This window comes from Rhincodon typus, chromosome 8, assembly GCF_021869965.1.
Source record: "Rhincodon typus isolate 14 chromosome 8, sRhiTyp1.1, whole genome shotgun sequence".
In the NCBI taxonomy this organism is placed as follows: domain Eukaryota; kingdom Metazoa; phylum Chordata; class Chondrichthyes; order Orectolobiformes; family Rhincodontidae; genus Rhincodon; species Rhincodon typus.
Genome location: NC_063339.1, coordinates 34,829,761 through 34,851,990, shown reverse-complemented (window position 1 = coordinate 34,851,990; position 22,230 = coordinate 34,829,761). Strand labels below are relative to the sequence as shown.

Here is a 22,230-nt window from a genome sequence, read left to right as displayed (position 1 = left end):
GTGAATTTATCCTGTCTCCAGTCCTGACGTGTAGTTGCCACAACTGAACTATTATACTCCATGGGCTGTGTACTGCACATTCTTTAAACTCTTGATTTCCAACCCCCTGGAGTAAATGTCAAGATGTCATTTAACCTTTATAATTACGTTCTGTTCTTGTGCACTAGATTTTAGTGACTTTTGTAAAATGGACACCTAAATTCTTTCCCTTCTCCACAGAAACACTCTTTCAATATCAAGAAAGTATTCCTAGAACCAAACATCATTCTTTATCACATTGAATTTCATTTATCAATTTTCGTCCAGTCTCTTTGTCCTTTTGTACAAACCTGTTCCCTACCAAACAATTTACTGTACCTCATAACTTAGTATCATTCTGAAAAAAAAACTTGCATTTACGTGATTCCTTGGTTATGCAGACAAATGTACCTCAGAGTACATCACACAATGAAGTACTTTTGAATTACAACGGTAGCGAACTTGCGGGAAACCAACACCCACAGCTATATTGGTGTTTCATTTCAGATCCACCCATCCATGAACCATCCATGGAATTTATACTGCATGTCCCTTATGCCAACACAGACCTCAAGTTGTGAATTTCTGACAGTTTTAGCAAAACAGCTTTTTACAGCACTAGTTACCGTATTCTGTTAAATATTCTTTCACTAATGCTGGATAAGTCTTGTAACATTTTGATAGGTTTTCAGGTGTGAGTGAATGAGTGGATAGGAGAATGTGTAGGAATCTAAGTGGTTAGGATGAGTGAGGTAAGTGACTGCATGAAGTAGGGTGCCAGTGTGGTGAGGTGGGTAGTTGGGTCAGATCATTGGGGGTATGGAGGCAGGCTTAATCATGGGCTCAAGGGAATGGGCAAGAGGAAAGGATCGATTATTTAGTTACTCACAATCCAGGTAAGTAAATCAGAACTGTACAAAGTTTCCTGAATCAGAGTTGGAGACCTTCTTGGAGTGGCCTCAGCTGCTCGGACTTTCCAAATGTCCCAACCAGTTCCCCTGGAGTTTGTGTGTTGGGACTCCCACAGGGTGCAAATGCCTACCTTGGGTCACACATCCCGTCTCTGATGATCCAGCAACTGGAAGATCTAGGTTAAATGTTTCTCTCAACGACTCACTGGAACACTTGGCACCACCTTGCCACCTGGCTCCACCGGTTAAATAGTGAAATATTCTTAAGCCACATTAATAAGTTTCAGGATAGGGATATAGTCACTAAGGAATGCACATGATAAACTCACAGGTAATGACTGCAAAATGGTGGATATATTGAGCAATTACTTGGCCTAGGTATTTATCCAGGAGATACTAGTAGAAGAGATCATAGTGGATGTAATGGCATTTTAAGATAGACAGTAACACAGTGTAAGGGAATGGATGTTGGTGATATGATAATCGATAAACTTAAACTTGGAGAAGACAAGAGTCTGGATAGATTGCATCTACACATTTTAAAAGGAATTGGGGAAAATAGTGGAGGTACATTCACAAGTATAAAACACGGTATTGGAAAAGGAAATAGTGCCTTTTAAAAATTAAGGTGAACCCAGTCCAGTGAGTGATAAGACAGTCGTTTGAGCATTGGTGATGGGAAGGATAATGGAATAATTATGGGAAGATGAAAAGAAAGGAACATAGGAACAGGAGTAGGCCATTCAGCCCTCAAGCCTGTCGCACCATTCAATGAGATTATGGCTGATCTGTGGCCTAACTCCATATTGCAGCCTTTGACCCATATCCCTTAATATATTTTGCTTAACAAAAATCTATCTCAGATTTAAAATTAACAATTGATCTAACATCAACTATCATTTCTGAAAGAGAGTTTCAAACCTTTGCAGCTCTTTGTGTGTAGAAGTGCTTCCTAACATCTCTCCTGAATGGTCTGACCCTAATTCTCAGACTATGCTCCTTAGTTAGAGAATCTCGAACAAGTGGAAATAGTTTATCTTTATCTACCCTGTCAGTTCCTGTTAACATCTTGAAGATCTTGATCAGATCAACCCTTAACCCTATATACTCAGGAGAAAACAGGCCTAATTTGTGTAACCTCTCCTCATAACTTAATCCCTGAAGCCCAGGCATCATTCTTCTAAACTTACATTTTATTGTCTGTAAAGTCAATATATCCTTCCGAAGGTCTGATGCCCAGTCTGTTCACAGTGCTCCAAGTAAGGTCGAACCAGGATTTTGTATAACTGCAGCATGAGTCTTGCGTTGGAATCTTACCAGGGCCTGAACAACGTGGTCCATGGTGCAATTTGTGGCAGAATCAGATGAGAAGTCCAGTGAGGCCTGTTTCGACATGGGGAGCAACTCATGCCATCTTTTATGCTTTTCAAGAGTGACCTGACAAGTCTCTTGCTAGGCAGTTGCAAGCTATCAATTAAGAGGAATTATTGCTTGTTAAATACTTAATTGTCAGCCCAACTTGTCTCACTAATATTCAGCTTCCTATTCTTAAACTCACCGAACAAGCAAGATGTCAAGAATTCTCATCATGGAAGTCAGAGTGGGTACCTCGTGACTGCAGCTCACTGATTGCTCTGAATGACCACCATGTTGGACATCTTAGGGTAGGGTTCGTGGGCACCAGCCACACAAACCCCCTGCCCCATATCCATGGACATTGGTATCTGCTATGTGCCAGTGTCTAACAGGTCTCTTGGCATTTCTCTGATCGATGCACAGGATGCTTCTGCACTTTTATACTGAATCCAGGCTGCACCAACAATTATGATTGGTGCAGCAAGGGCAGTGTATGCTCAGAGACATACACCCAGCTTATGGATTGGACTAAAAACAGAGTTGCTGGAAAAGCTCAGCAGGTCTGGCAGCATCTGTGAAGGAGAAAACAGAGTTAACGTTTCAGGTCCGGTGACCCTTCCTCAGAACCCTTCCCCAGTTCTGAGGAAGGGTCACCGGACCCGAAATGTTAACTCTGTTTTCTCCTTCACAGATGCTGCCAGACCTGCTGAACTTTTCCAGCAACTTTGTTTTTGTTCCTGATTTACAGCATCCGCAGTTCTTTTGGTTTTAATTATGGATTGCATTAGACTGTATCTCCTTGATCTTCACTTGCTGTCATTGTGCACATTCATATCAAGGGAGTCAGGGGTCCTGGCACAGTAAGTTAGGGGCAGCCTTCACAATCAGTCCAGTGGCTTAGACACAGTCAGACTAGTTTCCACATAAGGAGCAAGGAGCTGAATGGCAGGTGGCCTTTCACACATCTTGCATTTTTCTGCCCTATTGAGTGTCACTTTCCTCCTGGAATCAGAGAGATGCAGGTATTAAGGGAGATGAAAGTGTGTGGCGCTTTTTGTGTTACTTTTGGTGCAGGTGTAGAGGTATCCTGAGCAAGTGAATAGGCAGCGCTGAGAGCATGCAGGTGGTGATAGCCCCAAAAACTGGGATAAATTCAGAATCCAGCAAAGGAGAACTAAAAACATAATAAAGAGAGGGAAAATAAACCAGGAGGGCAAACTAGCAAGGAATATAAAAACTGTCACTAAGACCTTCTTTAAAATTATAAAAAGAGAGGTCAAAGTGAACACGGGCCCCTTACAAAATGAATCTGGGGAGATGGTGTTGGGGAACAATGAAATGGCAGAGGAGTTACACAGATAGTTGGTATCAGTCTTCACTGTGGAAGACATTTTGAACATCCCATTAATACTAAAGAATATGGGGAGGAATTAAGTACCATCCCATCACTAGTGAAGTAGTACTAGACAAACTAATGGAGCTGAAGGCAGATAAGGCCCCTGGCCCTGCTGGCTTGCATCCTAGGATCCTAAAAGAGGTACCTACAGTGATAGTAGATGCATTGGTTCTATTTTCTATTTTTGGATTCTGGAGAAGTACCAGAGGATTGGAAAACTGCCAATGTGTTACCTCCATTCAAAAAGGGGAGAGGCATAAAGTGAGTTACTATAGGCCAGTTAGCCTAACATCTAATTTTAGAAAATGATTGAAATCAATTACTAAGGAAGTATTAGCAGAACATTTGGAAATCATAATCTAATCAAGCAGTGTCAACATGCCTTCATGAAAGGGGAGGAGTTTCTTCTCTCAGAGGGTTCACAGGTTTTGAAACACCTTCCCACAGAGAGCTGTGGGGAAGAGTGCTTGTGTATATTTAAGGCTGAGATAGATAGATAGATTCTCGATCAGTAGAATAATTAAGAGTTATAAGGAAAAAGTCAAACAAGTAGACATGAGGAATGTCAGCCATGATCCTATTGAATGGTGGAGCCAAGGGGCCAAATGGCCTGCTCTTGTTCCTATTTCTTATGAGCTTATGGTTCACAGTATCAGGTTTGGTTGGATGACAGCAAGTGAGGGGAAGATTTTGCAGATATTAGTGAGAGTGATGGGAGATGGTTACAATGGCAGAGACAGAGTAAATGTAAGGAATCAGAGATAAGACGGTAGCATTTATGCTGGAGAAGGTCATTGATTTTCTTCCTACAGTAGTGGGCATTCCTCCAGATAGCTGAGACTTCAGTCGCCTGGGTGGCAACCTCAGACCAGCGGATGCCAATTGCCACAGTCATGGCATATGGGGCAAAATGTCAGAAACAATGGCAAGCAGCTCTAGACTCTCAGGTCTTGTCCAGGTGCACAGTGGGCTTTTATAGATGGTGTGGGTACAAGGGATGGTGATGAATTCCAGGATATCCACTGGTGGTGGGGTTGTTCTGTAAATAGCATATGGTACGATGTGGCCGGAATCAGATATGAGAGATGTCAATGGGTGAGGTCGGTATTTGATGCATAACATTTGGTAAGATGTGGCGCAAGAACCTGTTAGGCTAAAAACTTCTAATAAACTTGAATCAACTCAGACTTACCCAAAACAATAAGATTCAGCCTTTGATTTTATATGGCACCTTTCCAAAACCTCAGGATATGCTATACAGCCAACTCGATACCTCTGAAGCGCAGTCACTGTTTTAAGCATCCCTCATCCACTCCGTTGTTACATTTAGACACGAGCTTTCCAACACACTCCTGGAGGGCTCCCCATATTCTATACTCTCTCTATATTTGAGATCATCCAAATCTCTGCTGCTCATGTCCATAATTGCTCAAAGTTCAATTTACTCATCAACTGTGTGGTCACTGGCTCCAAGTCCATTTAAAAATTGTCATCTTTGTTTTCAACTTGTTCATGGGCTCACCCTTTCCTACCTCAGTAATCATGTCCAGCCCTACAAATCTCCAATTTTATTACCATTTAATTCTGACCTTTTGGGTGTAAACTTTTCCACCATTGGTGGCTGTACTATTGGCCTAAATTCTGGAATCCCTTCTAAACCTTTATGCCTTTCTACCTTTTCTTTTAGTATGTGCTTTAAAACCTCCCACAGCACAGGAGATAAGCACTCCTTTCAATCCTACCTCTCACGATTCACCCTCTCTATACCCACCAATACCTTCAGCTGTCTAGATCCTATCCTCTATAATTCTTGCCTTAAACAGTTTGCTCAGCCAGTTCTCATGAGCTCCTTTAATGTCCTGATTTTTCATCATTGTATTGACTTAGATTCAACATTTGTTTATCATCTGATTAAGTTTCTGTGAAATGCATTGAAATGTTTTTGTGTTGAAAGAACATAAAATGCAAACAGTTTTTGAAATGCCCTGCCATTTGAATTTCCTTCTCGATAGCATAAAATGGGATTAAGATGAAGCTAGATTAGTCCATGAGGAAGAAATTAACAGAAGGATATGCTAATAGGTTTGGATGAAGAACAGTTAAATGAGGATAACGTTGAGTATAAGTAATGGTATGTTTCCATGCTGTAACTTCAACATAATGCTATGCGGAACACAGACTGGAACAACGTTTTACTATGATAGGACAAGGACGCAAACCATTAACTGATTTATTTTTACAAAATATATAATGAACGGTGTATGTACAATGTTTTTACAATGAATTTCTCTGTTGATTGGTTTGGAAAAAGAATAAACATGCAGTTTATTTAAGCTTTGAATGTTGCTTAACTCAACCATCCTTCTCAAGCTAAACTGTTCAGGATCCTTCACAACCAAAAAAAGGTTCCTTTTTCTGAAGAAGGGTCTAGGCCCGAAACGTCAGCCTTCCTGCTCCTGAAATGCTGCTTGGCCTGCTGTGTTCATCCAGCTCTACACCTTGTTATCTCAGATTCTCCAGCATCTGCAGTTCCTACTATCTCTGAAAGGTTCCTGTTGCCTAGTTGGTATACAGATCACTCTTATATCTTCCTTGTCACCTGCCTTAAGTCAGTGTTTAGGCAATATACTTTCAATGATGTAATTAATCACACTAAGTGTTTTAACAACCGGGAGTGAAGACAAAGAAGGCTATGTTTGTTGTTGATCTAAATATTTATCAATGATGTAACGAGTTCGTTTGGCTCACCTGCTGAAATCTTTCCATTGTTTTAAAACTACTACATCTTGTAAGATTAAACAGAACCATCACCATGATATCTGAAATCGATTCTGTGGTCTCCCTAGTTCGGAGAACCCTTGTGTGATAAAGAGTTAACTGCTTTGGACCTGATCCTAAAACGGATCCTTGTAAGTTTAAAAAAAAATCAGCACAAGGCAAAATTCAATTTGCCAATGGTGACACACTGTTGTGTCATTGTTCAAAGACATTCGCACATTGTTTACAGGGATCCACTCTTGAATATTCAAAGATTTCCCCCGCTCATTATTTGGATGGAATCACTTTTTAATATGCACATAGCCACCGTCATTATCCACATCCTCATTATTCCTCCTTATCTACATGGATAATCTCACTCAATATACCTTTTGTCTTCTCCTGACTTGTGAATGGGTATGGTTTCATGGATACGGAGCGCTCCCTGATACTTTGTCTAAGCAGCAGCCCCTCCTTACGTGAGCAAAGGCAGTGATTGTGAATTTACAACGCTACCATGAAGATAATCACACCTGAGACAGATGCTATTCTGTTCTGACCCGCTATTCATCCGTAACCTCTACAAAGGGCCACCGGAGAGAGTCGCGGAACTGAACACGACTCATCCTGTACCGTTTCTAATCCAAGTTCTTCGTTCATTTTCCCAATGTTTGTGCATTAATTTCCTTCCACATTCCGACCTACATCTGAGACCAAGCAAGTGTCAGCGCTGACTGGCATGTGACAGCACTTTCTACATTTTCTTCGCTGCCGGGTAGCCCATGATCTGTTTCCTTTATCTCTCTGAGCTTAAATCTCAGCACATAGGAAGAAGATTTGTTTAGGAAATTGATGTCCAGTGAATCTCTGCCAAAGTGACTTAATGTAACATCAGAGATAGTAGGAACTGCAGATGCTGGAGAATCCGAGACAACAAGGTGCAGGGCTGGATGAACACAGCAGGCCAAGCAGCATCATAGGAACATCAACCTGGATGGAATTCTATACCCTTTTCGGACTTAAAATAATGTATGGTCATTATCTTAATACCAGACTGTCTATAACAAAACTCACGGCCGGCCAGCAGTTCATGTTTCAGCGCCCTAATAGATATCACTTGCGACGTTTCGTCTTGCTAACTTGAGTAGTTAAATCTGACAGGCATGGGCTCTGAAGCATAATGTTTCAAGCTTCGTTCCTCTCAGGAGACTGGCCAGCTTCCAGCAGAGGGAGAAAAGAACAATAGTGGAGCAATGGTTACTATCCTGTGGGACCTAGCACCTGACTTCAGACTGTGGGAAAATCTTTCATTTATTCACAGGGTGCCATTGTGCTTTGAGTACTTAATCTCTAGTACAAACAGGGAGCGAATGCTAAAAGATGATGTGAAACTGAACACCCGTCCAGCTTCTCATTTTATTAAAATCTTTGCCATGTAATAGAGATCAAATATGGCAGTAACATCATTTTACCTGGTCATTCCAAACAGCAGCTATTTCTAAATCAATTTACATCCTTATACGGTGAAATTCACTTGTGTTTACTCTGTCGACATAGTCTTAATGCTGTAACAAAAATCGTAAAGGGGATCTGAGAATTTCTTTTCAGCTTAATTTTAAACCACTGCTGCTCTTTGAGAAAACAAAGACAGACTCAGTAAGTTTCCTGTTAACTTTTTGCATTCATTAGGGTGAATATTGGATAACAAACTCCTTCACCTCAGGAGCCACATTTGTAGTTCATCCGAACAGCTGTTCCAGAAAGGCATTTTATCTATTTACCATAGTCCTCTCTAAGTGAACTTGCCAATTAGTGACAGCTTGTCAATTCATTACCCACGAGGAACTGGACTGAGGTTATCCAAACTAATATTACATTGAACTCTTACTGCTGATACACAACACAGGTTAGATTTGAGTGAAGGTCCACAAAAATGAAAATCTAACCTATTCTGCTACCCCCTGAATTCAGCATAACAAGTATAAAAGGGACAGATAGAGGGCTCAAATTCAAGACCCAACTGCTCCATAAATTTATCATAACATGCCTGAACCGGTTAATGAAAAATATCTTTAAAAGGAAATATAGAAGCATTGTCCCTTCTGGGAATCATAGCAATACATTAAAATGGGGAAAAGTTATTTTACAACTTAACATGAGTGTCAGTTTTCAGGGCTGAATGTTTAGATGCCAATGGGGGCAGACCCAGTCGGGTGGATGGGGAATTTCACAACATGTTCTAGTCCCAGTTCCACCCATTCCACTCTATCAGGTGGGTAACCATTTCAAATAGCTTAATGGTCTTTAACACTCATTGTCAAAGGTCAACTGGCATTTTCCAGTTCGTTTGCACTTCCTGCGAGCAATGAGGAAGAGGACATGCCCCACTCTCTACGTGCTCTTCTTTGTGGATCAGCCTATTGCCTTCTCCCACCGGCCAGAGAATTTCCTCCAGAATCATTGTTTCCCGTTTGCTGGTCTGCTGGGCAGAAGGCAGAGCCAGAAGATATGAATGAGATTCTGCCTTTAAGATTAGCAAAACTTCTGCACCTCTAGCTTTACTGTATGCTTTAGCCATTCTCATCCTCCCCACAAAATCAGGGACCTATAGTAGCATAATCTGTGAAGCATGGAGGGAAAGAATATTTGTGTTAGGATTTCAGTAATAATGAGAAAGAGATGGCAGCTTAAATGGGCAACATTCTGAAAGTGCAAAAGAGGAGCTTGAGCAAAACAAACAAATACTAAATTTAAAGAAAGCCATAAAAAGTAAATGTGTGCAGGTAATGATTCCATTCATCAACAAATAAACACTGCTGTGTAAAATTAGATTGGCCTGGGTCAGCAGCAGGATGTAACAGTGTACGTCTGCAGAGTAAACTGGATTTCCTTCTATCAATTATTTTGTTTTTTTACATCCTGTTCCTGAAAGATTGTTCTCTTGTCTGTAAAACTTCACAGTGAGTTAACTAATTAGGCCGTGAGTCAAAAATATGGAAACTATAGCTTTCTGTGTCTAACAGTGAGATTACATAAAGGAATACATTTTCTTTCCTTGCATTGACAATGCAATTTGGGTAATCCTTGCAATGGAATTGCTGACAACACATTAGGTTTTCAGTGTTACCCAGCTTTTCATTCAATTTTTCCTGGGATACAATTCAACGTGCCATCTTTTGCATTGCCTTTCCCATGTTTGAAAAGAGATTGATTGCTAACAGATTATTTTATGGGCAATAAATTTGAGTGGTATTTTGTACTCAATCAATGTCCACACATGCATACTTTCATAAGAGGTTGATAAAGAATAGGGATGTGTGTAACAGTCAGTTTCTAATGCAGTGATGGTAATGTCTATCACAGTCCCCCTTGGGCTTTCCATGAGATCAGCAAATTCAGCACAAACCTGAAGATTTTCAGTGGTTCAGTACAGTTTAAAGTCAGCTCCTGGTAATGTTAGAAATCTAAATTCAACTTCTGCAACACATTTAAAATTGTTTGATTTTTCTTAAAATCCAGGTTCTTGCAATTGCAACAAGGCATATGGCATGCTTGCCTTCATCGGCCGTGGCATTGAGTTTAATAATTGTCAGGTAATATTGCAGCTTTATAGAACCTTAGTTAGGCCGCATTTGGAATATTGCGATCAATTCTGGTTGCCACACTACCAGAAGGATGTGGTGGCTTTGGAGAGGGTACAGAAAAGATTTACCAGGGTGTTGCCTGGTATGAGAGCATTAGCTATGAGGAGAGGTTGGAGAAACTTGGATTGTTCTCACTGGAACGATGCAGATTGAGGGGCGACGTGATAGAGGTCTACAAGATTACGAAGGGCATGGACAGAGTGGACAGTCAGAAGCTTTCTCTCAGAGTGGAAGTGTCAGTTATTTGGAGCCATAGGTTTAAGGTTCAAGGGGCAAGGATCAAAGGTGATGTAAGAGGCAATTTTTTTTACACAGAGGGTGGCGGGTGCCTGGAACTCGCTGCTGGGGGAGGTAGTGGAAGCAGATACGATAGTGACTTTTAAAGGGCATCTTGACAAATATATGAATAGGATGGGATTAGAGAGATATGGTCCCCAGAAGGGTAGAGGGTTTTAGTTGTGATGGGCAGCATGTCAGTGCAGGCTTGGAGGGCCAAAGGGCTTGTTCCTGTGCTGTAATTGTGTTTGTTCTTTATTATTACTTTATTTTACATTTATACAATGTTTTTAATGGTTTGAGTGCTTCACGACTAATGGATTGCTGCTTGTGTTGTCACTGTGTATGAAGTAATGGTTCTGAAGGACTTAATGTTCTTGTTACAATGTGGTGACATTATACAATGTTTGGGTGGAGACAGAGGAGTTCTGCACAAGTAGACAAAGTGAGCAAATGTATTCTCTACTGCTCCCAAGAGTCCTTACTAATCAGCCATAATTACTAATGTAAACTGTAATGTTGCTATTATACAATAAACTACATTGTTAATGAAGAACATAAGAAAACAGAAAGCAGGAGTAGGCTTTTCAGCATTTTGAGCTTGTTTCACCATCCAATAATATTATGGCTGATCTGATTGTGGCCTTTTCCATTTTCCTGCCTGGGCCACACCTCATAACACTAGACTCCCCTGTTGATTAAAATTTTGCCTAACTTCAGCCTTTAATGTAGTCAATGCTCTCTGGCGATGAGGATTCCCTGAGAGAAAAATATCTCAGTCTTAAATGGGAAACCCCTAATTTTTCAACTGTGCCATCCCCCATACTAAATTCCCAGCCAAGTGCAGCTTCTGTTTAGATTCACTTGAAGTCTATCCTGTACTATTGATACTTAGACAACTCCTAGACCCAGCACAGAGAAAGGAAGATTGTTGGCTTGAGCTACCCAAATCAGACTACCACATGCTAGCGGCGGTGGTATCTGAGAATGTGGCAGTCATTGTTATGAAGTCAAATGTTGCTTCCAATCTGTGTGCGACAAGGTTCGACAAACAGAAAATGAAACAATGACCAGTTAATCTGTAATTGGTGATGTCAATTGAAAGAAACATTGACAAGATATCAAATGAATTGCTTGCTGTGTGACTGGTGCCATGGTGTTTTTTGTGTCTGTTTGAACAATGCACATTAAAGATATTATTTGAACATGACACCCACAATAATGCAATGCTCCATCCTGATCTGCACTGGCATCAGCCTAATTGTGTTCAACAATGCTGTTCTTCCAGTGACGAGATATACAACTACTCAATGTTTGATCCATCACAACATATAAGGATGACTTGATCATTGCAGCCACCCATGTGGGCTTGCATCATATCCTACAGTGTGATTTCATCCAACTTACTTCAGATATGCTGTGGTATTTTATTAACAGACCATCAGGAGTTTTTCTTGTCTTTCTGATCTATTCTATTTCATTATTCTCTCTAGATTTATAGTGCTTCAGGTAGAACTACCGTTCCACTGATTATGTATGGGGAAATTGCATATGTTTTACTTTATCATAGCCCTAACAAATATATGGCTGTAATTCATATAATTATTCAAATTCCAGAGAAGTCATGGGGACAAAATTGAGATTTGTTTGTTTTTAGACTCTATTTTTCTGATGAGAGTCACTTTTTTCAAAGAAGCCCATATCTATGTTGGGCTGGCCAGTTTGATTTCAGGTGTTATGATCGGAGTAAGTGCAGAGTGAGTCATAAAAAAAAATCACTTCCTCAGCAACCTCTTAGAGTAGTCAAGGAGAATTTATCAACTGTCTGGAATATGAAAGGATGCAAGTGCTTGGAGTGCCAGGTACTCAAAGAATAAGTGAAACTGTTAGAGAGCAGACCTACAGGGCCTATTATCTGCTAACAAGAGAATGAAATTTGATCAGTGGTAACACAAACATAAGCAATGTTCTTACATTACAACATTACATTACATTTCAAAAGTTCTTCATTGACAAAGAGCTTTGGGGCTTCCTGTGAAATATTCCATATAAATGCAGGTCTTTATTTCTGCATGTACCAAAGAAGCAGACTGACTTTAACATAATGTGGTCCCACAGTATTGGTATGCATTGATTCTGCTTTGTGTCACAGGAATATCTGTTCATATTTTGAATTATTTCAGTTAAACATTATCCTTTGTTGATATTTTGCCTGTGTTCATGGCTATCTAATCAAACAGGTATCATTATAAATTAACGTACAAAGAACAGAAAGTGTTGGAAAAACTCAGCAGGTCTGACAGCATTTGTGGAGAGAGAAACAGAGTTAACATTTCAAGTCCAATATGATTAAATTTAAAAGAACACTGTACTCTCCAAGCATTAGCTTTCTAACAAAACCAAACTTTTACTTAAAACATAAGAACATAAGAACTAGGAGCAGGAGTAGGCCGTCTGGCCCTTCGAGCCTGCTCCGCCATTCAATAAGATCATGGCTGATCTTTTCGTGGACTCAGATCCACTTAGCCACGTTCTCACTGTATCCCTTACTTCCTTTATTGTTCAAAAAAAATCTATCTTTTTTTTAAAAACATTTACTGAAGGAGCATCAACTACTTCACTGGGCAAGGAATTCCATAGATTAACAACCCTCTGGGTGAAGAAATTCCTTCTCAATTCAGTCCTAAATCTGCTCCCTCTAATCTTGAGGCTATGCCCTCTTGTCCTAGCTTCACCTGCCAGTGGAAACATCCTCTCTACTTCTATCTTATCTATTCCCTTCATAATTTTATATGTTTCTATAAGATCCCCCCTCAATCTTCTGAATTCCAATGAATATAATCCCAATCTACTCAGTCTCTCCTCATAAACCAACCCCCTCAACTCCGGAATCAACCTAGTGAACCTCCTTTGCACCCCCTCCAGTGCCAATACATTCTTTCTCAAGTAAGGAGACCAAAACTGCACACAGTACTCCAGGTATGGCCTCACCAGCACCTTGTACAGCTGCAACATAACCTCTCTGCTTTTAATTTCAATCCCTTTAGCAATGAAGGACAAAATTCCATTTGCCTTCCTAATTACTTGTTGTACCTGCAGACCTACCTTCTGTGATTCATGCACAAGGACACCCAGGTCCCTCTGCATAGCAGCATGCTGCAACTTTTTACCATTCAAGTAATAATCCTTTTTACTATTACTCCTACCAAAATGTATGACTTCACATTTATTTACATTGTATTCCATCTGCCAGACCTTTGCCCATTTACTCAATGTATCTATGTTCCTCTGCAAAGGTTCACAGTCCTCTGCACACTTTGCTCTGCCACTCATTTTAGTGTCATCTGCAAACTTTGACACCCTACACGTGGTCCCCAACTCCAAATCATCTATATAAATTGTAAATAATTGCGGTCCCAACACCGATCCCTGAGGCACACCACTAGTCACTGACTGCCAGCTAGAATAGTATTCATATATCCCCACTCTTTGCTTCCTGTTAGTCAACCAATCCTCTATCCATGCTAATACTTTACCCTTAATGCCATGCATCCTTATCTTATGCAGTAGCCTCTTGTGCGGCACCTTGTCGAAGGCCTTTTGGAAATCTAGGTACACCACATCCACTGGGTCCCCATTGTCCACCTCGCTCGTAATGTCTTCGTAGAATTCCAAAAGATTTGTCAAGCATGACCTGCCCTTCATGAACCCATGCTGTGTCTGCCCAACGGGACAATTTCTATCAAGATGCCTTGCTATTTCTTCCTTGATAATAGGCTCAAGGATGTTCCCCACTACAGAGGTTAAGCTAACCGGTCTATAATTCCCCATCTTTTGTCTACTTCCCTTTTTAAACAGTGGCGCCACATTTGCTGATTTCCAATCTGCTGGGACTGCCCCAGAGTCCAGCGAATTTTGGAAAATTACCGCCAGTGCACCTGCTATTTCTCCCGCCATCTCTTTTAGTACTCTGGGATGCATTCCATCAGGGCCAGGAGACTTATCAATCCTTAGCTCCATTAGCTTGCCCAACACTACCTCTTCCGTAATAATGATTGTTTCCAGGTCCTCACCTACCTTCGTTTCTTTGTCAATTACTGACATGTTATTAGTGTCCTCCACTGTGAAGACCGATACAAAATACCTGTTCAATGCCTCGGCCATTTCATCATATCCCATAACTAAATTCCCCTTCTCATGCTCTAAAGGGCCAACGTTTACTTTAGCCACTCTTTTTCGTTTTATATAAACTCTGCATCTGACCTGTGGACTGTATTTCATCTGTTGTTTCATCCTACTATATTCATTCATCTGGTAGAATTATAAGTAGGGAAAGACACTTGGAATTCTGCAAAGTTAATTTTAAAGATTTGCTCGATTTTAGTTCAGCAGAGTTAGTTTTTGATGCAATTTAAAAAAAAGGTCATGGGATGCAGACACGGCTAACGTTACAAACAGGGGCGTATGTACCAGCTATTCCACGCTAGGCTGCTTCACTGGGCCTCCAGGGAATTATTCTCCAACATTACCTCTCTTGTGACCTTGCCAAACATTAAAGCTGCTTTGCCTACTGAGTTTATTTTTAAGTATACACAGAAGCAATAGGCTAGAGACAAATTTGCAGGAACCGACTTGGGAATTAGAATGAAAAAAAATCCACTGAAATGTAGCTTCCATTGCTTTTAACGATTATGAGCTACAACTAAACTTAATAAACTTTTTATATGTCTTGAGAAAAATCCTATCGCAGCAGCCACAGTCCAAATATTCCCCAGGCAATGTCTTCGAATAAATTGCAGGGCCTGCTGCTGAATGAATGGAAATATTTAGGAAACATTTTAGAATAAAAGTCCTGGCCTTTTCGGGAGGTGTTCGGTTTACAGTTCGCTAACGCTGCATCGAGTTTATACATAAAGCCAGCACTGCATTCCCCAGAATGATCCTTAGCAGTGGTCGATGAAGCTACATAAAGCCCCCTCCCTTCATCTTTGCCTAGGCCAGCTTTTCCAAACCTGTTTGCGATCAGCTGGTAAAAAAAAGTGCCTGCTGCTGGGACGAGCTCCATGCAGATATCAGTTAGCTGGTGGAAATGGCCGCTTGATCAATGTGGCTGGGAGATTCCTGCAGATTCCCTCTTGCAACTTGCTCCCTAGTCCTGAGCTCAGTTCCATTTTCACGCCGAGTTCAGCAGCTGCTCGCCTGCTGCAAGCTTATTGGCCCGGGCTTTCCTGGCTGTATTTTGAAAGGATGCTCGTCCTGATTTTACTGGTCTAAGATTACCGACAGGCAGGAACTAGAGACACAGTTTGGCAATCCTTCTCCCTCGCTGTCTGAAACATTCAGCTTTTTTTATTGGGATTTGCTGCGGGGCGGCTTCCTCTGGAAACCTCTGGGTTTGTGTCTCTGAGTGGGCAGAGATTCAGAGGGGGGAAGAAAACATTTTTTTTATTTTATAAAGGAAAGGCCGTGGAAAACGGGGAAGAGAAACTGATTGAATGGGTTGCTATGGTAACTGACACTGGCAGGGAGCCTCCGGAAAAGTGGATGGTGAATGGGGGACAGCTCCTGTGGCGGGTAAACTAAGTAACGGAGAGACAGGAGGCTTCGGCTTGAGGATGGAGGACGGGTTCTCAGGCTATAGTAGCCTCTACGACACCTCCTCGCTGCTTCAGTTCTGCACTGGTAAAGACACATTCTGATCTTTTTTTCTGCCCGTTGGCCTTTTGTAGAGACAGATCTAACCAGAGGAGAATCTAGATCTAGCCCTGTGCTGTGTTTTAAAGGTACGGCAGCCCCTTTAAAAGGAGGCAACACAGATTAGCCTGCTCTCCCAACTGGGCCACTTACAGCTTGAAATCGTTTTCGTGTTCAAAACTGGAAAGTTGTTAGGCTTTCCCATAACTTAAAATCATTTTATTTGCATCATAGATCTGCAGTGGTGCAAGCTGATTAAAAACCGAAAGAACCGCGGATGCTGTAAATCAGGAACAAAAACAGAAGTTGCTGGAAAAGCTCAGCAAGTCTGGTAGCATCTGTGAAGAGAAAATCAGAGTTAATGTTTCGGGGTATGAAGACCCTTCCTTCTGACCGGACCTGAAACGTTAACTCTGATTCTCTCTTCACAGATGCTGGCAGACCTGCTGAGCTTTTCCAGCAACTTCTGTTTTTGTGCAGCCGATTAGATTGTGTTTGTTGTAATCTCGTCTGAATAGAATAGATCTGAGTAGAGTAGAAGTGCCGTGCAGTGAAATGAGTTGATTGTTGGTCAGTGTGAATTTTGTACAAGCCAAAGCTGGTTCTGATCTGAAAAAAAAAGTTGTTTTGTGTACTTAAATTATGTGTTTGACTTGAATCCAAGTTTCACAGTCAACATAATACTTTTATTCAAGGAAGATTCAAGTGATGGCACTTTCCCTTGTTGTGCTTCTTGGGACATTTTATTACATTCAAGGTGCTAAATGAATACAAGTTGTTGTTGTGCAATGTATTATGCAACATTTTATTTGATTGCAGTTTTCTTCATTCCTTGTTTTTCATTGTGATTATTTCCAGTGGGTCAAACCTTTTCCCATGCGGTAGGGCCCTGTGTAGTACATTCTGTCTCTTTCAGGCTCCTGATCAGGATGGTTCAGAGGGTGACTGTCCATTTTAACAAAGAGGCTATGATTTTGAGGCATGGGTTTCATTTGAATTCAGCTGGTGAACTGCTGAATGGTCATTCCAAAGCAGCATTCCAAACTTGACATTGTTGGTCAGCTGAAAGGTTAGCAGGATTTGGTGGGGCCGAGTTGAATGTGTCGGTAGACAATATCAAAGAGTAGAGAGCAGATTGGCAGTGGTAACCAAATTGTAATACACAGGATATGCAGCAAAGAGACTGGCTATCACACCCCACCACTCCACAGTGACTTTTATGCAAAAGTTGACCTTCTTCCCTCATTTAATTCTACTATTATAACCTGTAAATGCTTTTCTATCTTCGCAATAAATGCATTTGTTGTAATGAGTTCCATTTTCTCACCGCCCCTTGTGGGCTGTCAAAACTGTAAAACTTACCTTTTCAGAATCTGTCTGCTCTAATGCCAATGAAATATTGTGCATGCTCTGACCAAGACAGGTCACGAAATGGCTGTTGTGAAAATTGCAGTGAGTGGGTGGCCTCTCAGGATTGGTGAACTCCAGAGATCCAACTTTGAAACTGTTGAAGCACTCCGCAGTATCTGTTTCAGCCAGTTTACTGCAACCCCTGTCACTATTGGTGGTATCAGTGAAGTAACCATGTAGATAAGTTCTGTGAGTGTGCCAATACATTTTCTGAATTTTCCACTTATTTTACTTTGCATTGTTTTAAACAAAGTCATGTTGCTTTATAAACAAAGCTTTTGCATGAAAACAAGTGAATTTTCAACAGGTCTTTTAGAGATGAGAGTTAATAAAGAACAACACACTGCCTTGTGCTGTACCTCCCAAAGTTGTCTTGACAACTACAATGTAGGTGTCATAGAGTCATAAATGTATACAGCACAGAAACAGGCCCTTCGGCCCAAATTATCCATGCCGACCAGGTTCCCTAAACTGAATTGGTCCCATTTGCCTGCGTTTGGTCCAATCCATGTACCTGTCAAGATGTCTTTTCATCATGTGTTTCATTGGGAGCCATTCATTTTTGATTGTTAAAGCACTGCAGGTCTCTGAAAAGAGAAACTGTGAAGACAAAGTAAGTGACTGAGTGATGCCAAGTTTGAGTCATAAAATCCTGTTGTTTATATGAGAAAGGAAAACTGAAGAAGGTAAAGATTGTGGGGGTTTGTGTTGCTGTGAAATAATAAATTTACATGGGAGGCAGTGCAAACAGACATGATTTTAACACAGTTAGAATGCAGTTCATAATCTGTAATTAGAATCAACTCAAACCCCATGTTGAACAGTAAATGAAGTAAGTAAAGATAACCATATGATTAGTCTACCTGAAAATTATACGGTTTTACAAATATTCTTCACATGGTGTACACTCAATTTGATTACATGCTGGCCTTAGAGAAAACAGAGTTATTAATTAGGTTATTAATTCCCAAATGTCAGGCTGACAATCACAATGGGTGGGGAATGGGTGGGATTGAGTGGGTGGTGCAGGGTATGGGGAGAAGTGCACTCCTCTGATCTCCAGCTGAGTGGGAGGAACATCTGTGGACTGGGTGGACATCTGGTTTGTGACTTGTGGATATGTTACGATTATGGCAGAGTTTAGGAGGTGTGTTCGTACAGGTCTGGAAGAACTCCCATTGACAGTGATTGTTAATAATGACAGAAAAGGAACGCTTTGTTAGCTAGTTGCTTATGACTGGCGAGGCTACACAGAATTGAATCTTATCAGATAGTTTCTGTTCCGTTCAGACCTTTTTAGATCTACACCACAAATCCTAGGCATTGTGGATTCAAAGCAATTACATATCCCAGAAGGTGAAAAAAAGATAAACTATCACAATATCATCAACTTGGAATGATAAGAGTAACTGGGCCTTTAATTCTTAAATTAAATATACAAATGATTGTGACAGTACTTCCATTCTTCACAAACTGATAAATTTGTTGCATGGCATAAATAAGAGTAAGTTTCCAGATTTGGACTAATGTTTACATAGCAGGAGCACATTTATGTTTAGTTGTTCTGGTGATTCCTTACACACATGAAGGATGGGATGAGCAATTCCAGTGAATTGAAGCTCCTTCACTCGTGGGTGGGTTGGTGGGGGTGATGTGTTACAATTATAAACAACAGAGATCAGAGGTAGAGAGTAATTGCTGAGTGCAGTGTTTTACTTTGACCTTTTATGTAGAAGACACTGAGAGTTTTACTAATTCAGTTCTCTGTCTTACAATAGCTGAAATGAAACACTGAGAATCCAGATAGATGTTCTGCTATCTTTACGTTGCCATGGAATTGTGTGGAAAAAAATGCTTCGGCCTTTTTTGTCAGAATATTTGGTTTTGAAGAATGAGAGAACTACATGCTGCACAAAAATAAACAGGCAAATGATTCAATTTACTATGTTGCGCTTTGAGATGGAATAACTCAAGGAACTTTTTCTTGGTTGGGTAATTCCGTTCCCAGCATGCATGACAGGAATAGTCTGTGGAGTACACTGTTATGAAATCGAACTGAAAGAAACACAGTGCCACATACTTTACAGTTGCAGAGATTTATGACAATGGGAGCTAAGTTACAATGTACTTCCTTGCACTATTTAGCTGCACGGTTATTCATGTCAAAGTAAATATAGTGTCTGAAAGTAATATGTAAGCAGACTGGATTTTGTTCGTGTGAGCTTTGGCTGAAAATACTAATTGACATGGAGTAAATCATTTACTGCCGTGTCCATGGTCTTTTAAATGCTGAGCTGCTTTCACATGTATTTACTATGAGAATGCAAACTTTAACGCTTCCAATGCCTCAGTTCTTTCAGCAGCAACTCCACCAACAGCTAAGAACTTGACTTTACCATTTAATGTAAAAATCATCCCAATGTTCTTCAGTGACATTCACATTCCATAAAAAATAATAAATTGTTAGAATTAGGGTAATGGGAATATAAACTGAGATCTGATGGATCATAAAAGTTGGTCTTGGGATGCTTTCAAACTAAGAAAATGAAGTGAGTTAGTTGCATGATGTGAGTTTCAAGAAGTGGTACCCAGGTGGATGGTTTTGTCACCAAGCTAAGGGAAGGGAAGGGAAGGGGAAATGTACTAAAGATTCAGAGGTTAAAGTGTCTGTGATGAGCAAAGCTGTGAAAGGTTTTGACAAAGAGGTTAATGCTCTGGGGGAGAGTTGGAGCAAATTTAATTGTGGTAGACAAATAAGAACTATCAGAGGATAGGAAATGAAGTGATATTTTGGTTAAGGTGGACTTTGTAGAGAATGGAGCATAATGGAAAGAAAGATGTTTGAATATTTCATTCCAGAAGTATGCGTCGATTAGGGGTCAGTGGAGATTGATTGAGGTTGTAGAGAAAATAGTGGCTGTTTTCAGTGATGTTTAGCACATCAGATGTATGATTCAGCTCTAGATTGAGCCATACTCCAACAGTTGGTTCATGCCAAGTAAGTCACTGAGTTGAGGAGGAATGCAATCTGTGGTGATCTACCGGAGTTAATGATGGGGCTTAGCTTGCTTTTTTTCCTGAAATTCAGTTGGAGGAAGTTGTGGCATAACTAAAAAGGGTTGCTGCCCATCAAATTTACTGTATAGTGAACATCTGTCAAATTTGTTGTAAATTCTCCATGATTTACTATAGATGTGGAAATAGGATTATTGGGACTGGCTATACAAGTGCTGCTCAGTGTCTGTTTTGAATATTTTCCAAACAATAATAAGAACAGGTGTATTTTTTTATTGCTGCTTGTCATTTTAAGGAAAACAAATTGTCTGCTTTTTTTGTTTGCATTGCTGGAGCCATGTCCTTCAGAAGGTTAGGACTACAGGCCTGTGCTCATATAATGACTGGCAATTTCAGAAGGCTAAATGAGTACTTAAAGCTTTTCCAGCTCATCCATTGACAACAAGGTGCAGGGCTGGATGAACACAGCAGGCCAAGCAGCATCATAGGAGCAGAAAGGCTGACGTTTCGGGCCTAGACCCTTCATCAGAAAAGGGGGAGGGGAAGGGGGTTCTGAAATAAATAGGGAGAGAGTTGGGGGCGGATAGAAGATGGATAGAGGAGAGGATGGGTGGAGAGGAAACAAACAGGTCGAAGAGGCGGGGATGGAGCCAGCAAAGGTGAGTGTAGGTGGGGAGTTAAGGAGGGGATAGGTCAGTCCAGGGAGGACGGACAGGTCAAGGGGGCGGGATGAGGTTAGTCGGTAGGAGATGGGGGTGCGGCTTGAGGTGGGAGGAGGGGATAGGTGGGAGGAAGAACAGGTTAGGGAGGCGGGGACGAGCTGGACTGGTTTTGGGATGCGGTAGGGGGAGGGGAGATTTTGAAGCTTGTGAAATCCACATTGATACCATTGGGCTGCAGGGTTCCCAAGTGGAATATGAGTTGCTGTTCCTGCAACCTTCGGGTGGCATCGTTGTGGCACTGCAGGAGGCCCAGGATGGACATGTCGTCTGAGGAATGGGAGGGGGAGTTGAAATGGTTCGCGACTGGGAGGTGCAGTTGTTTATTGCGAACCGAGCGTAGGTGTTCTGCAAAGCTGTCCCCGAGCCTCCACTTGGTTTCCCCGATGTAGAGGAAGCCACACCGGGTACAGCGGATGCAATATACCACACATTGGCAGATGTTCAGGTGAACATCTGCTTGATGTGGAAAGTCTTCTTGAGGCCTGGGATGGAGGTGAGGGAGGAGGTATGAGGGCAGGTGTAGCACTTCCTGCGGTTGCAGGGAAAAGTGTCGGGTGTGGTGGGGCTGGAGGGGAGTGTGGAGCGGACAAGGGAGTCACGGAGAGAGTGGTCCCTCCGGAAAGCAGATAAGGGTGGGGAGGGAAAGATGTCTTTGGTGGTGGGGTCGGATTGCAGATGGCGGAAATGTCAGAGGATGATGCGTTGGATCTGGAGGTTGGTGGGGTGGTACGTGAGGACGAGGGGGATTCTTTTTGGTTCTTATTGCGTGGACGGGGTGTGAGGGATGAGTTGCGGGAGATGTGGGAAACATGGTTGAGGGCTTTCTCGACCACTGAGGCGGGGAAGTTACGGTCCTTGAAAAACGAGGACAACTGAGATGTACGGGAGTGGAATGCCTCATCCTGGGAGCAGATGCGGCGGAGGCGAAGGAATTGGGAATAGGGGATAGCATTTTTGCAGGAAGGTGGGTGGGAGGAGGAGTATTCTAGGTAGCTGTGGGAGTCGGTGGGCTTGAAATGAATATCGGTTTC

General features: G+C 41.5%; 1 protein-coding gene across 5 annotated transcripts in view; it reads left to right on the top strand.

Moving 5' to 3' along the window:
* Nucleotides 1-22,230, top strand: part of eml1 (EMAP like 1) — a 256,780-nt gene that overhangs the window by 80,572 nt on the left and 153,978 nt on the right. For 2 of the 5 annotated variants that reach the window (XM_048600149.1, XM_048600148.1), the window contains exon 1: nt 15,654-16,040. The exons of 2 other annotated variants lie outside the window; for them this stretch is intronic. In XM_048600149.1, coding sequence (XP_048456106.1) covers nt 15,974-16,040 — 67 coding nt within the window. In that variant the 5' untranslated portion in view covers nt 15,654-15,973. Of the gene's footprint in view, nt 1-15,653; nt 16,041-22,230 lie in introns of those variants that run through there. One more of the 5 variants, XM_048600145.1, reaches the window with a different exon arrangement.